The sequence below is a fragment of the Photinus pyralis genome, unplaced genomic scaffold, assembly GCF_008802855.1.
Source record: "Photinus pyralis isolate 1611_PpyrPB1 unplaced genomic scaffold, Ppyr1.3 Ppyr1.4_LG2, whole genome shotgun sequence".
NCBI classification, from domain to species: Eukaryota; Metazoa; Arthropoda; class Insecta; order Coleoptera; family Lampyridae; genus Photinus; species Photinus pyralis.
Window position 1 is genome coordinate 50,405,100 of NW_022170403.1, and position 16,679 is coordinate 50,421,778.

General features: G+C 34.6%; 1 protein-coding gene across 1 annotated transcript; it reads right to left on the bottom strand.

Moving 5' to 3' along the window:
- Window positions 1–445: 445 nt before the first annotated feature.
- Window positions 446–16,188, bottom strand: LOC116164405. Its single transcript, XM_031478582.1, has 3 exons — window positions 16,089–16,188; window positions 973–1,398; window positions 446–928 (listed from the first exon to the last, which is right to left on the bottom strand). Exons 1-3 carry the CDS (start codon window positions 16,122–16,124, stop codon window positions 524–526), a joined length of 867 nt encoding a protein of 288 aa, XP_031334442.1. The 5' UTR covers window positions 16,125–16,188; the 3' UTR covers window positions 446–523.
- Window positions 16,189–16,679: the final 491 nt, after the last annotated feature.

Consider the following 16,679-nt stretch of genomic DNA (forward strand, 5'->3'; position numbering starts at 1 on the left):
ATGAGGGGATAGCCGATAATGTGAATCGCCTCATTAAGGCCGGCACTAAACATCCCCAAATCCGACCGGAACCAAAGAGTATTCTTTGCCGGAACCCTACTGTGGGGCGCCAGCAACTCTATCTGGAGGAGTGATAGAAGCCAGCTCAGAAAAGAGGGAAAACCTGTATGGGAGTCACCCCTGCACTAAGAGAATCCAAGAAGCCAGCCAGTTTGCCGGAGACTAAAACCAGCTAGTTGCTAGCACTCAGTAGGAGTAAACTATCTGCTGGCGTGAGGATCCAGGCAGAGATCACAAAACCTGGACGAGCTTGCAAATAGCACCTCAGCAGATCAGGGAGTTGCAGCTGGAAAGGATTCTTAGATTTTTTTTAACAAACTGTCTCTCTCGGAGTAAGACACTAGCCCAACCCACGGGAAAAAAATACTTTATCGAAATGGTATAATTTCAATATGGCGCTAACTAAAACAATAATAATAGTTCTCGACAGTTCCTAACATATTAACATTTGTACATAATTCGCTTAAATTTTAATTTGACCACTATACGCGTTCTTTGAGGGTTTAAGCAAAGGTCCCTTTTGAGGTACATCTTCAAGCGACAGATCTTCATCTAAAGGATCGCATTTATTTCCCGTTTCATACGAATATTCTCGCCTCGTTCCTTCTGGATCGATATATCCGTATTTTCCGCGTATAATACAGTCCGCCCCAATTGTCTCTTCCTTAAACGTGCCATCTTCGTTTTCAAATCCCCAAGTTATACTACCGTCCTCGTTGTCGTTACGATATTTACGTAAGATTTGTACGGGCGGTTTACGATTTTTATTGCGACGTCCGTCATCTTCCTCGTGATGGTGTTGTTGAACGGGCCTTGGATTTGCCACAACTCGCACTTTTTGCCTGATTTGTTGTTGAGAGGCTTGAATCTGAAAAACACTGTTAAAATTGAGTTAATATTCGTTAACCATACCTGTGGTGGTGGTACCGGTAGTTGTCTCGCTGGTTGACGTAGTACTGGCGCCTCATCATCTAAGTGTCTTAAATTTGGTCGAGGTGCCGGAAGCGGAATGGGACGCTCCGGTCGAAATTGAATAGGTTTGAGCGGCGGTTCATCTTCGGAGTATTGCTTAAGGGTAGCTAGTTGCGGAGGTATGTTGGGCCTGCCGAGATCATCGTCTCCGTCTAAACTTTGATCATCTTCATTATCTTCACGAATGGGTATAGATATTGGAAGTGCATTGGCGATTGGCTTCCGTATACGTACAGCAAGTGGTATATTGTCTTGATTTAATCTGTGTGGCCTTAACTGCGGCCTATTGGGTTGAACTAAAATAGCACCTGGTACTGTTATTCTAGGCGGAAGTTGTGCTTCGACCCATGAAACTGTAAGCACTGCCTGCAAAATGGAAGGATTTTACTTTAAAAACATATTTTTTTCCTAACTTCAAAGTACGTCTAATAGTGCAATATTTTTAGCGCGTTTTCCAACTCATGTTGGAAGGCGTTATTATGGCCACTTTCTCCGTCCGTCTGAGACCTTAACTACTCCTACAGTTTTCAAGATAATTAGTTTGTTCTTTTTGCATTCGGCAGCTTATAACTGTGGCACTTCAAGCAATAAAAATGTTGACGAATAACGTGGGCATGGCCAAACTGCGCAATGTCGTCTTTCTTATTTGTAATTTTAACCAAAGATTCTTCTAGTAAAGACAAACATATCGCATATTTCCAACATCAGGTTATTCATAAGAATATTTATGCCATAACTTATTTGCCTTTGTACACATAAATAGATCGTTACGTGACCTTTCGGGAAGCACTGATTAAGTAATGGAAAATGCGCTAAAGTTACTTGCCCCCTTTTTTCATTTTTATTTATTCTTGAGGCCTCTAATTGTCACTACAGAAGCATTAAGTGTAATAAATCATTTTAGAGGAGGTTTTCGATGGGATATATTTGCACCTTCACCTTCAGCCTACAAGAAAGTTGAATACATTTGAAATTGTTAAACATGCAAAATCTTTTTAAGACTTTTTAGGACTTTGTGACAAGGTAAACAGTTACTATTAACGATGGTACGAAATATTGTAGATGAAAATGGAATTTTATTTATTTTAAGTTTATTCACTTCTGCCAGATCGCATTCAGCAAACTTTCGAATTAATTTTCTAGAGATTTGGATACTTTATTTTCGTTTTTGGTTGGTCTAAAAATTTCATAAGTAGATGTAATTACTAGATTTGAGCATTGAATTTTTTTAAACATGTAATTTTATAATACGATGGATACCGGTATATTTTAAAAATATTTAATCTGCAACGAACAGGTCAAAAGTTTTCGTTGGGTCTGTTTGCATTTTAGAGACTGACCTACATAAAGCTAATAATTCAATGCATAATAATAAATCTCTAAATCCGGTTACTAATCTGAACTAGACCTACCCATATGATTTACAAATTGGCGTCCTTATCCAATAGGTTATTAAAAGTTATAGAGCTGAAGAAAAAAATTGGTCATTGATAGAAGGAGTGTTTCATGATTCATATTAAACCAAGGAAAAACCGTTGAAACCTAATGTAGGTGCTACAATGCATCCGATTGCGTTAAGTCTTTGAATATAAAATATTTATATTCAAAGGTTAAGTCAAATGAGGACAATCTTAAGTGGTCGCAAAACTGTAACACCTTGATATTTGAAAATATGATAAACGAAAGCATACATATACTGCAATCTACTGCATTTATCGCTAATTAAAATATTTAAAATATCATGTTAATTACCGATACATTCATTACTGATCGACAAACGATTTTAATAGAATGGTCCGAGCGTTGATGAAGACCAAACTGCGAGATGAGAACAAAACTAGAAATCTGTGGTCAACTGTTGATGAGGTTCAATTAATTAAATTGAATTATAAAAAAACTCTAAACTTTCCATATACTATTGTATATTAAAAAAAAGAGTTGTGTGAGTTGCTACACGTTTTGACAATACGCCAAAACTTGGATCGTGTGTTCTAAGTGACTCTTCTAACTACCCCAACAACCACGCTCCAAGGGAAAGCAATATTGCAATAAGAGTATTGTAAATCACTGACAAGATGCACCTGCCCTTGCTGCAATATTGTTGGAAAATCTGATATGTAAGAAATCTTTGTTCAATAGATTTCAGATGAATATCTTACCAGTATAAAGACTGGGTCTACCACCACCACGTGCCAGTATCCTCTAGAATTGATCCGAAGTATTCTTTCCTTGAAGACTGACTCTCGGTACGTTCGCGCAAGAAACATCCATTCGCACTCAGTAGAAATTAATTTGATACGTAGAATAATTGAATTTATAGATAGTTATCAATTCAGTGGTAGAGTATTCGCCCTCGCAATATTCGTCATCAAAAAGTTTACCTCGGTCTGGTACATTCGTCCACGAAAATTCGCCTTTGGAATATTCCCACCTAAAGATTCGCCCCACATGCCTACCTATTCGCTCAACTTCTTAATGTTGAAGATGCGCCCCGTGTATTCGTCCTTATGAAAACTTTACTTGGAGAATAATTCGCGTATAAAAACTCGACCCTAAAACTGGAATAGGTAGATGGTACCTATGTACTCAATTCTGAGTAGTGATGTTAAATTACACGTTTTTTTAAGTGCGTAATATTACGTGTAAAATTACCAATTGTTTATGTTTTTTATGTATTGTATGTAATTTATGTAACTTACCATTTTTTTAAAAAAAAACGTAATTTTACAGTAAAATCACCAGTAATTTATGTTTTTTACGTAATTTACAAATATTTTTCTAAAATTACCTGTCATTTATGTTTTTTATGTTTTTTTGAATATTTCATAAACCTTTTTGAATTTTGTGAGTGTTTGAAAACAAAAACACTCGTTAAATTATATATTTTGGTGTATTAAATAAAATACCCAAGCAGTAGGTATTTCGTGGAAGAAATTCCAGATCGCGAATTAGATGCTGTATCATCTTCATTAAACCAAACTAGATTCAACGGTGAATCGTTTACGTTGGTAGTACCATTGATGGTCTGTGGTAGTACCGATCAAAATGTATCAAATAGGTATTACATTTATGTAACTTACAAAAATTACGGTTTTTTACATAAAAAACGTAAGTTACGTAAATTTCATAAAAGACATAAATTACATAAAAAACCGACCTCTTGTAAGTTACGCGTAATATAACCGTTTTTTATGTAACTTACAAATCGTTATTTTACAATCTACATCACTAATTCTGAGATCCCTTCATATTTACGACCATAACTCAGTGAATTGAAATCAATACTAATTTAAAGAAAATAGTGTCAGCGCACTCTCTCCAGAGAAATAACATTCCCTCTGAAAGCAACTTCCATCGAGAGTCGAATCGATTTCTACCAAGCTTTCTTGAATAAAATATTCGGGAAGTGAGATCCGTTGAACCTGGTCGTATTAGGTAAATAGCATCCCGAGAACTAATTTTCCAGGAAAGAAGAATTCCGCCTAAGTGTTCAATTTTCGTCCTAGACATTTGCGTACAGGTTACTAAATGACCGACACGGGTCAGCGATAAGAAAAGTAGTAGTAGCTTGAAAACCTGGCGCCTTACACATTTTATTCAACCAAGCACATCAACAGAAGAGATACGTGACGAAAAGAACACGCGAAATATAGTTTGCAGATAGAATAACGGGATGGAGAAACGGTCAAGTTTTTCTCTACTACCACAGACAACATATACTATGTCTGTGCTACTACCTACTCCGGTATTTACCTTACGAATTAGGAAAACTACAGGAAAACCTAAGTCGGAGTAATCGGCAGAATGCTCGAAATTGATCTAAGGAAATTCCCATCTCTGCCACAGATGAAAAATCTACATTCCACACTATCAAAATAGAAAGTGTCCAATGACGAGCGAAAACAAACTAACGACAATACATTTCTAAAAAGAGATAGTTATTTAACTCTCCTGTTTCAAATTTTCATTTATACCGGAAATTCACTCACACTTTAATTGTTTATTTTAAATAGAATGCACTAATTTTCATAAATGAGACTAAATCCGAGTTTCTACCCTTCCAGGGGTTAAGCATAACTTTTGATGCCCCAAAAACGTCGAAATTTTCGGATTTTCTTCAGTTTTTCGCTAACAACTCTTAAACAACGCATCCTAGCGAAAAGCTTGCGAAAAAATGCAGATGTGGTGTCGCATGTCCTAATGGCTTGGAGGAAAAGAAGGTGCTCTTTGAGATAGTGGAATGTTTTAGCAACCGTGGATATAATAATAATAAAAATATAATAATAGTATATTTATGTTTCTGTTATATAGCAGAATACAAAAAAAAATCAGCACATAATGAAACTAAGAAATATTGCCAAAATCCTAAGTAGTTTGAACTACTTGTAAAGGATATGGGGCATTTACAAAAAAAAGACATAACAAAGTGTATTGGCAAAAAATAGTCAAACCTGTCTTACAACTTAGAGTAGGTTTCAAAAACAGCTTGGCGCAGGTCCGATGGTATCGACCTTCTTCTGCACAGAGATCAGAAACAAGGTTGATTCTTCGGAGAGCCTCATCATTTCCTCTTCTCGTGGCTATCGCTGTGAGGGAATCCTTAAATTCCAGTCATAGAATAGTGTACGTTTTCTCGTCTGCTTTAATGGTTTTTTAATTTTGCTGGCTACAAATTCGATTTAAAACAATGCGCATTATCTGCGCAAGTTATACACAATATACAGGGTGTTTCAAAAAAAGGTCCGATATTTTATCCACATATAGTGCTCATGAAAAGAAGTCCGAAACTCTTAGTAAACATAGACCAGTAAACTAAGTGTTTTAGAGATAGAGTGAAATTTTTTCTTAATTTAAATATTTATGTTCTGCTACATTTGATTCAACTGTGCTCTACGTGCCCTCCTTTCACTTACACACAGACAATTCAGCTCCTTGAAGCAAATGTAAAAACCGAAATATTTAAATTAAGACACAAAATCAACTCTATTTCTGAAACACTTAGTATACGGATCTAAGGACTTTTTGGCTTCTTTTCATAAGTATTTTGCTCTGTTCAATCAATTACGCGATACCTCGTTCCCTTACTGTAGTACATTTCTCTACAACCACAGGTCTTTCACAAATGAAACAACTGTCCTTATTCATGATGTGACCGTCAGTACGATTATCTCAATGCCCAAGACATGAATTTGATGCATTTTTGGCGACCAAGTGGATTTTGATCAAAACGTGTCAAAATCGTTATTTATGCACCAAGATCGTTAGGAAAAAGACCAAGAGCATGATCTCAATGACCAAAACATGAATTTGATTTATTTATGGCGTCCACATGGATTTTTATCAAAACACGTCAAAATCGTTATTTATGCACCAAGATCGTTGGGAAAAAGACCAAGAGCATGATCTCAATGACCAAAACATGAATTTGATCTATTTATGGCGACCATATGGATTTTGATCAAAACACGTCAAAATCGTTATTTCTGCACCAAGATCGTTGGGAAAAAGACCAAAAGCATTATCTCAATGACCAATACATGGATTTTGATCTATTTTTGCCAACCACATGGATTTTGATCAAAACATATCGTTGGGAAAAAGCTTACTCTTCAATTTTTAGATTTTCATTGTTAATAATTAATATTATAAGAAATGTTAAATATTTTTTGTCTTTGTTGTATAGTGTATTTTTAAATTTATTGTTATTCTACTCATATATTTAAATTTCTCTTTTTGTTACTGTACTTGCTTGTGTATTTGTTATATGGATTTTGTCCGTTAATTGGATACTCATTCGTTGGGCAAAATATACATTATTACATTATTATTCTCAATGACCAAGACATGAATTTGATGCATTTTTTTAACTATAAAATGTATTATGTTAGATTAAAATAAACTGTCGTTGAAAGTGATTCTAATACTGACTACTGAGGATCCTTCGATATTTCGTTGTATCGGTTTATTTTTTTCAAACTTTGAAGGCGCGTGGCAAAGTGTTAGCCCCGTTACTCCTCAGCCAGGTCTGCATTTCTGTGTTTGGGTATTATTGGAGGAGTTTTCAGCCTGCCTCAAAGACCTACCCAAAAATGTCTACCAGCTCTCCTACTATAAGAGAGTTTCTAATAACTGTGTTTCGTGATGTTTTCATATTTCGAATTCTGAGATAGTTAATTTACAACATTTCATTTGTAAAATCTGATTTAATTATCTACCGGCTAATTTCGTTAATAAGACGTCATATAGTTTTATATGAGTGATGATATAAACTTTCACCTTGAGGTCCGATCTATGCGTAAATAATTAGTTACCATTCGTAAAGCATTCGAATCAAAGAACAAGATCAAAACAATTCAGGTGTAAATTAGAAAATTGGATTATATTGTTTTAATGGCATTAGTATAACTTTCTAAAGCCGTAGCCCGTAGGTACCGTATGGGTGCCAATTTTAATAAATCATCAAAAAGAAACAAGTATAATAATCGGTGAATTGTAAAATAAATTAGATTCGATCTCACAACTCTTCGATCTACTTTTACTATCTACCGTTAAAACTATCTATTAATTATTAATGAACAAAGAAAGTTGTCAACATAAAGAAAGAGAATGCAGATTGAGTTAATTATCATGCATCCAACAAAACGGTGTAGGTAATGGATTTGACTCACAACTATGCAATTCAATTAGATCAATAGGTGAATAATGCATCATCCTCTCTCAGGTATAGGTAATAGCAGTGAACTTATTCAATGGTAATAGCACAGATTTAAATATACTTTTAAATCTGTGGTAATAGGTATAGTATGACAGCACGAGATACTATAATACGATCAAAAATGAGTTGCTGTCGAGTCACCTTTGGAATTTTTTTTACATAGGAAACTTGAACTTGAAAGGCGACTCGACCGTCACTCATTTTTGATCGCCCCTTACAATGTGTCCGTAGGTATATCAATATTCAATGATCATTGATATCTCAGTTATTAGAAGAGGTATAGAAAAAGGTTAAAATAGCAAAGTTTTGTACAATGCTGCGCTGATTCACATATCATTTAAATTTAACTTCATTTCGTTTTTAGTGAACAATACGAAAGCCGTTAATCTGTTATGGTTTAAATTTGTATGTAGATTATTAAAACATGTCTTTTAATGTGAACAAACAACCACCATTTTCATGTCTTCCAGAGATTAGCGGAAGTTTTTGTCATGGTTTTTGTTTGTTCATAGGTGTCAAAGGCAATGTTGGTATTTGCACATATAAAATACCCAACAGATTGCCAACCAAATGCAGTTTTACTAAATAGGTACAACCATAATGCAGATGCGGTATTTTATCTGTGGTATTTGTTTGTTGGGATTGTTTGTTAACACCAAAACACATATTTGTCTGACAGTATACAGTGTGTCCCAAATCGGGTGGGATTGCATGGGTAACTTTGTTATTATTAAAGATAGAGAATTGGTTAAATGGGCAATGTTTTGAGGTTTTGGATGCTTATTTAAAATTTCCATTCAAAATGTCGCATAGGTTCGACGTAAATTCAAAAAAACTAAAATTGGTCATTTCCTTGAATGTCTTATATCATCGAAAGTATAAGAGATATAAAAAAAAGTTTTATATAAAAGTGACTGTCTTTGATACGCTTAATTTAGAATTGATGTCAAAAAAAAATTCAAGATGGCCACTTTTGAGGAACATTTACCAACTTCCTAAAGTTAAATGGGCGCCATATTGGATTTTTAGATTACTTGATAGATTTTTAAATTCTCTTTTCAACGAGCTATTATAACATAAGATTGAAAATAAGATACCAGTTATATTAACGGTTTTTGTATTTTAATCAAGTAGTCTGTGACGAATAAAAAAAAACAAAACAAAATCTATTCGAGGCAACAAAACAATGAAAATAATTACACCAGATGTTTAAAATACTGGCCATTATTAGTGAAACACACTTCAAGACAGTTTAGTTTAGGCAACGTGTTGCCATTGATGATTATTATTGTAGTGGTAGCTACTCCACTTTACTTTTATTTTTTAATTAAGTACTTACTTTTATAATTTAATGTACTGTACATAATTCGTGAATTGTGACCTGAGCAGCCAGTTTGTTGGTAGCTAGCATAAACTAACCCTTCCTTCGAAACATACGTTGTCGAGAAAAATCCTTTAAGGAAGTTTATTGGAGAATTTGTAAATAATGGTGAGCAGTTAAAGATCCATCGAAGATTACCGGTCCAATTACATGACTTCCCATTATGCCATAAAATACATTAATTAAAAAAAAATATTACTTGATTTCGGCGTGAAACTACAACATGTAGGTTTTCCTGTGACGAGTAGTGTTCATAATGTCGATTTGAACACTTCGCAGTTAGAAAAATAAGATTCATCTGTCCATATACTCGGACTGGTAAAACTGTTAGTTTCGATATTCTTGCGGATAAACCACCTACAAAATGTGACCTGGGACAATGCATCAATGGTAATACATTGTGTAAAATAACGCGAAGTGTCTTGAAATGTCTTTAACTGGATAATGGCATGACTTTCTTCGAGGGGATAGTTTGTAGTTATACCACCATTTGTAGGTATGTAAGTATGGATAATAAGTCAATAAGTGATGTTATAAAAATCAAATTTTTCTAGACCTAATGCTTATATAAAATTTTGGAGGGAGTTGTAATGCCCAAACCCCCCCTCTCATGAGTGCGTCCCTGATTTTTTAAACATCTGATGTAATTATTTTCATTGTTTTGTTGCCTCGAATAGATTTTGTTTTGTTTTTTTTTAATTCATCACAGCCTACTTAATTAAAATATAAAAACCGTTGATATAACTGGTATCTTATTTTCAATCTTATGTTATGATGGCTCGTTGAAAAGAGAATTAAAAAATCTATCAAGTAATCTAAAAATCCCATATGGCGCCTATTTAACTTTAGGAAGTTGGTAAATGTTCCTCAAAAGTAGCCATCTTGAATTTTTTTGACATCAATTCTAAATTAAACGTATCAAAGACAGTAACTTTTATATAAAACTTTTTTTTATATCTCTTAAGCCGGGCTCAGACGACTCGTGTACTTGGCGAATAATCGTTACTTTCGTATACTTGGCATGTCGTGTGAGTGGGTTACTTGTACAATTAATTGTCACTCGTTAGTTTTCCATTTCTTGTCGGTAAAATTGGTCCGAGTCAAAGGGATCACGATTATTCGCACACTTGCCAAGTACATACTTATCTATACTTGTAGAGGCGCTCAAACGGAATGCACAAATAATTTGCCTTTAGTGCGATTATTAATTTAGTTTTTAGTTAAAGACGGAAGCGTACAGACGTTTTTTTTTTCTTTTTTTATTGAAATGGAGTGGACAAATGAGATTGTGTTGGAATTTCTTGTTTTTTATGAAAATGAGCCGGTCATTTGGATGGCTAAACACAAAGACCATGACAATCGAAATGCAGTTAATGATGCCTGGAAAAGGATACAAGTGTTACATATGTTCGCCCCAAATATTCGCCCTCGCGTACTTGTACAATGTACACGTCGTGTGAGTGCCCTGCTTGCCATCGCAACTCGCCAAGCTCGTATACTTCCTAAGTACGCAAATAATTGTGTATTCGCCAAGTACACGAGTCGTCTGAGCCCGGCTTTATACTTTCGATGATATAAGACATTCAAGGAAATGACCAATTTTAGTTTTTTTGAATTTACGTCGAACCTATGCGACATTTTGAATTTCCAACAGGAAATTTTAAATAAGCATCTAAAACTGCAAAACATTGCCCATTTAACCAATTCTCTATCCTTAATAATAACAAAGTTACCCATGCAATCCCACCCGATCTGGAACACACTGTATTTATAATGTAGAAACAATGAGTAGTCAACTGTTTTCAGGTACCTACCTACTTGCCAAAAACGAAATCCGTAAATTCTTAAATATCTTGGAAAGACATTAGTGAGCCTAAATGAATGAATTCGAATGAATGATGTGGGCCATTCGACCACTGTTTACCGATGAAATAGTGTAGTTCCTCACACAGTCCCAACTCGACCTTTTCTAGTCTCTGAGGACTATACGTTTACGCCGTAACTTTCGATCGGATGCGATGTAGGGAATCCGCTACGTTAAAATTAAAACCTAGGTACATTTGCCACGGTACGCGTCAACTCGCCACCGGACCACTCGCCACCGACTGACTCGCCAACGGGACGACTCGCCAACGCGACAACTCGCCAACGGACGACTCCCAACTGCGACAACTCGCCAACGAAATATTTTTCCCTGTTTAATGTGTCGTGTCTACAATTTTTTGATAAACTTTTTTAATTTTTTTACAAAATTAGGGAAATTGACTATTGCATTTGTGGGATGCATTTGTATGATACAAACAGGGAAAATATTTCGTTGGAGAGTTGTCGCAGTGGCGAGTTGTCCCGTTGGCGAGTTGTCGCGTTGGCGAGTTGTCCCTTTGGCGAGTTGTCACGTTGGCGAGTTGTCCCATTGGCTAGTCGGTCGGTGGCGAGTGGTTCGGGGGCGAGTCGCCCTTGGCGAGTTGACCGTGTCCCATTGAGTATTGCATCTGATCGAATTTCAACCCTGCAATCGGATAGAACCTATCCACTACGTTCATGCGGCGTAAACGAAGTCTGTTTCATACTACAACACATTTACACATTTCTGGAAATTAATGCTGCCATACTTTCATTGCCTCAAAGATAGGTACCTATACTCGTATTTTGCAGTTCGCAATGGACTCAATCAGTAGGGATTTTTGCGCTACAAAAGGTGGTGTTGTATGTTTTTGAGGTTTGGGCCTTGAAATAAAAACCATACTTTCGACTGTGGAGAACGACCGCTCGCACCGTCATCTTGGATGAAAAATACAAAAAATAGTTTTTTTCAAAATAACTCCGCTTCCGCAGTGGTTGATCTTACGAAAAACGGGTTCAAATAAAAGGTAAAGAACACAAAATTAATAATGTTCATTTTTCCGCCGCTCGGAACATATTAGAAGTACAAAAAAAGTTCATTTACAAAAAAAATGTGAGAAATGTATTCTTTAACTTTTGAACCCTTTTTTCGTAATATTAACCACTGTGGAGATATTTTGAAAAAATCGATTGTTTGTATACCTTTCATTCAAGATGACTGCGCGAATTAACCCTTAAGGTCGAAAACAATGTTTTTGTTTTAAGGCCCAGACCTCAACAACATATTAAAAAATTACTACTACACCACCCCTTGCAGGGCAAAGGTTGAAAGTCTTATTTGTCCCCTTCCTCTACTGACTGGACTAAAACCACAATATTTGACAACAGTAGCACAATATCAAGCATTTCAGTCAATCTTCACGTATGGTTACGAAAATGGAGTTAGCGGCAGTCCTATACATGACACAAACTCCATAGCATTTAAGCTTAAAAAATATAGCATATACAAAACACCACCGAGCTTTATGCTATCAAGGAAGCAATAAAAATTATCATTAACCGCCTTTGCATCGGACATTGCACACATAACCAACACATCTGCACCCTAATTACCAAAGAAGATCAACCGAAACGAAATTGTGATATACTACTCTCAACTATAAGCATATCCGAATGACGTGCCCATAAAAATAAGTTAAGATAAAGATTCTTATAAATAAGGATCTTATGCGATATGTTTGCTTTTACTAGAAGAATCTTTGGTTAAAATTTCAAAAAAGTATTTCTATAAATAAGAAAGTTGACATTTTTGCAAAATAAGATTTTACGCTTATTTGTACTCAAAAATTGGTTTGCAAAACCATTTAAAATTTTTTTATGCCTGTCGAATGGTTATTTTTTTATTGCGCTTCAAACTCGAATTTGCATACTTTTTTGTGATGAAAAAGTCTGGCAGCATGACACCGACGTCACAAATCAAAAGGTGCATTTTAATCGTGTTTACTTACGCACAAATATTTTCATTCAAACTTCTTTTCAATTCCCATTTTTATCTCAGTCCCAATCAACACCGGAGAGCAAAAAGAAATAGTATTGTGTTATTTAAAATAACAAGCAAGCAGTTGAAAATTCCAGCTAATTATTAATTTATTATTTATTTTAACCTGTTCTAAAAAATTATTCGGCAAAATGAAATATGTAATAATCGACTGATTTTGTAGTACCTACTTGGCACATTGGTACATTTAACATTGGATACCAAAGGGTAAGGTAATGTATCCCAGACATTGGGGTGCCATCAAGTCCATAAAAGAAGAACCATTGGGGATAAGGAATTAAAGCCTTCTATACTCTTCTAGAACAAGCAAAATGAAGCGTAATTAATGGAAGTTCCTACATCGATGCCGAAATGATTATTAGTGAAGTCCGCATTAATATGTGATAAATTTAGCTGTTATAAATTTATGTGCAAGACTGTTATAAATTCATTAATAAATCTAATAAATCAATGAAATTTACGTTACAGTAATTTTGGTTCTGGCAAGCTCACTGCCATACCAACCTGTATTAACATAAAAAAAAAATGCTAAAGCTGTCGCAATCACGCGTTTGATTTCGAACTTTTTCCGTTACAACAAAACTTTCGTGTAAAAGTAAAATTATCCGATAAAAAATGAAGCTCTTGAGTATTTACCCCTGGTAAAAATTAATAGCAACTACTTAGAACGTATGAGACACGGAGATCTGAACTCATCATACGCCAGAACTGACGAAAGGCTGACAGATGGATAGATTGACAGAAATTCTGACTGAGATTCATAAAAAAGCTCCAGTTAAATCTTTCGCTCTTCATTAAATGTCTGGCCATTTTAGCGGCTCTAAAAAAGTTGCAAGCATTGGTGATCAATTAAAATAGAACAGAAACACAAGATGTACCACGAAAAGTTTTACTCCCCTAAGAATTGGCAAAATAAATGCTCTGGCAAAAATCCAAAAACCGGTGAATGTATATATCCAGGGTAGTCAATTTTTATACAAAAATAATGTTTGCAACTTTAAGCTTAACTAACTTTAACCTATGCTAAGTGTTGCAACTCTCCACAAATTTTTAAATACGACGAGGGGTCAAATAAAGGGTACTTACACAACTGTTTTTATTCTTTTTTAATGAATCGATTAGTTACCGAGAAATCGGGTTTAAAAATTAATAAAAGTCCCCAAAAGGCTTAAACTAACCAATGTGTTGCTATAGAAATGATCTCCACTAACTTCCACAAGTACAATAACTCTGTCGTAGTTTTACCATTTTCGTTAAGACACCTGGACGGTATGAAACTGTAAAATTGGCAAAAAATCACAAGGATCAGTTTTTTTAAAAAAAAGCGATGTTCGTCAAAAATCAAAAATTACTCCGACTTTATTATAATCCCTTATTTTCCTAATTATGGATCCAGTAGCTATAGAAAAAAGGACGTTCTCACTATGAATTGCAATGCCGATCAATGCAAGCAAAAAATGTTAATAGTATATAGGTAACTAATTATAGACCTGTTTTACAATTGACCGACCTTTGAAAAAGAATGCTTACAGAGGTACTTATTTATGCATTCCAAATGTTAACGGTTAATCCATTTCTCTATTACTCATATTTCCAATTTTATTTTCAATTACTAGGTGTGTGCACTATACAACCTTCAACGAAATGGTATGACTGAAGATAAGTAAGACACTTCCTGCTCAAGTGTCATAAATTAGATGCACTAAATTTTAGCTTCTGCAATCTTTATTATACACGTCACAAAGAGTTACTTACATAAAATAAATGACAAAATTAAGGCACTTAACACTTTTAAGTCCGGGTTTTCATTGTATCGTTCATTAACTCTATTTGACAGTTAAGTATGTGTATCCATCTGATACCTCTGAGGTATGAAAAACCACCTAAATGTTAATAACTAAAACAGTGTAAATCTAAATTTATTAAATTTAGTCGCAATCATTTATTTTCTCGCAAGTTCATCGTTTGCTTTAGCTTAGTGTAAAAGCACTATGATTGTGAGCAACTATGTGATGCAGGCTAATGTGCAGCTTACTAAGTATGGTCTAACGGTTATGCGGTGCTCCCTAAGCTTTCCAAGAAAGTTTAATCACGTAATGTACGTAATGTAACGATTGATTTCCAAACACAAAGGTTATATCAACATGGCGAAACCGGCACATTAATGAATTACCTATATATCTGAATTGGGCTTGGTTGAAACAAGAAAAAACACAACCCCTTGTTTTTCACTAGGGTAGAACGTTTCTACAACTTTCCTGGGAGAAGTATTGACAATTATGATTAGATAGCAATGTAGGTAACCTGAAAACTAAATTTATAAAACTATAATTAATGCACATTTTCACAAGCGATGATCGTGGTTAATCAATGATTAAAAAATGCAGTAACATTCCAATATTTGCAATAAATGGTTAACCTGAATAATGTTTTGTGAAACAGACCATAAATATTAATTGACAATACGTAGGTACCTGAATCTTTATGGTCTAAATTTCATGAATTGTCCCCTCTTTTTTACATTCAAATAATCTTTTTATTTCAAATATTAAACTATACAATGGCAAAAATTGAAATGTTAAGAAAAGAATCTTCAAGGTATCGTCAATATTTTAATTTGATAATAGGAATAAATACACATATTTAAATTCGAGAAAGTTTCCGGCAGGTTTTAACATTTCTTACATAAGAGGACACCACATTTTGTAAATTAAATTCAAATTTCAAACATTTATACAAAAATCTAGGTAACCGCATTAATTTAACATTGAAATTTGTACCTAACAAAAAATTTCCCATTTAATTAAATTTGAGGACCGTTATAAACGGTGAAAGTCAAGGTTGCGTATTCCAAAGAGTTAAAATCGCAATTACCATTACACTTTTACTATCGTTTTATAGTTAAGTTTCTATTTGATTAAACCGCGATCACGTTTTTATTGGTAGCTTTACTATTTTAAAATATAAAGAGAAATTGATACACTTTTCCAAATTTTGTTAATTTTTTTATCAGAACAATGCACTATTATTCGTATTTTCAAAAATAAATCGACACTCACCAATAACGCACAACAACAAATATTTTGCGAACTCATATTTTTAATAGCACATAATTTGATGTCATAATCAACTAAAATTTGTTCTTTAATGCGGTTTATATATGGCACACCCCACTGCATTCCACCCAACCCATGCCAACCAGCAACATCCACTTTCACACTCAATGGTGTTTCTTTATTTTCTGTCTCTTGTACGTAGATCGATATTATTTACTGTACTTGACATAAATACCAATTATAGTGAAATTGTATTAATTAATTTCCTGGAGGGGTATACATTCATATATTTCGTTTACCTACTGCATGGAGAAGCGTCATTTACTGTATTGAACTAAGGTACCTAGGCACTTTACCTATACCTACATTTAGACCGGGAGGCAGCGTACATAGTAACTAAACCATAAGCGACAAAAAATTCGACAATACACGCTGAAAGTACGTTGAAAACTAGTAATAAAATCACCAGTCTGCCAGTCGTAAGTGGCAGCATTAACTTGAGGGCGGCGCTGAAATGTGATTCTTTTGGAGATCAACTAAGTTACTAAACTATATAAGGGCCACGGAAAAGATTTATGTCCAGAAATGCCATTT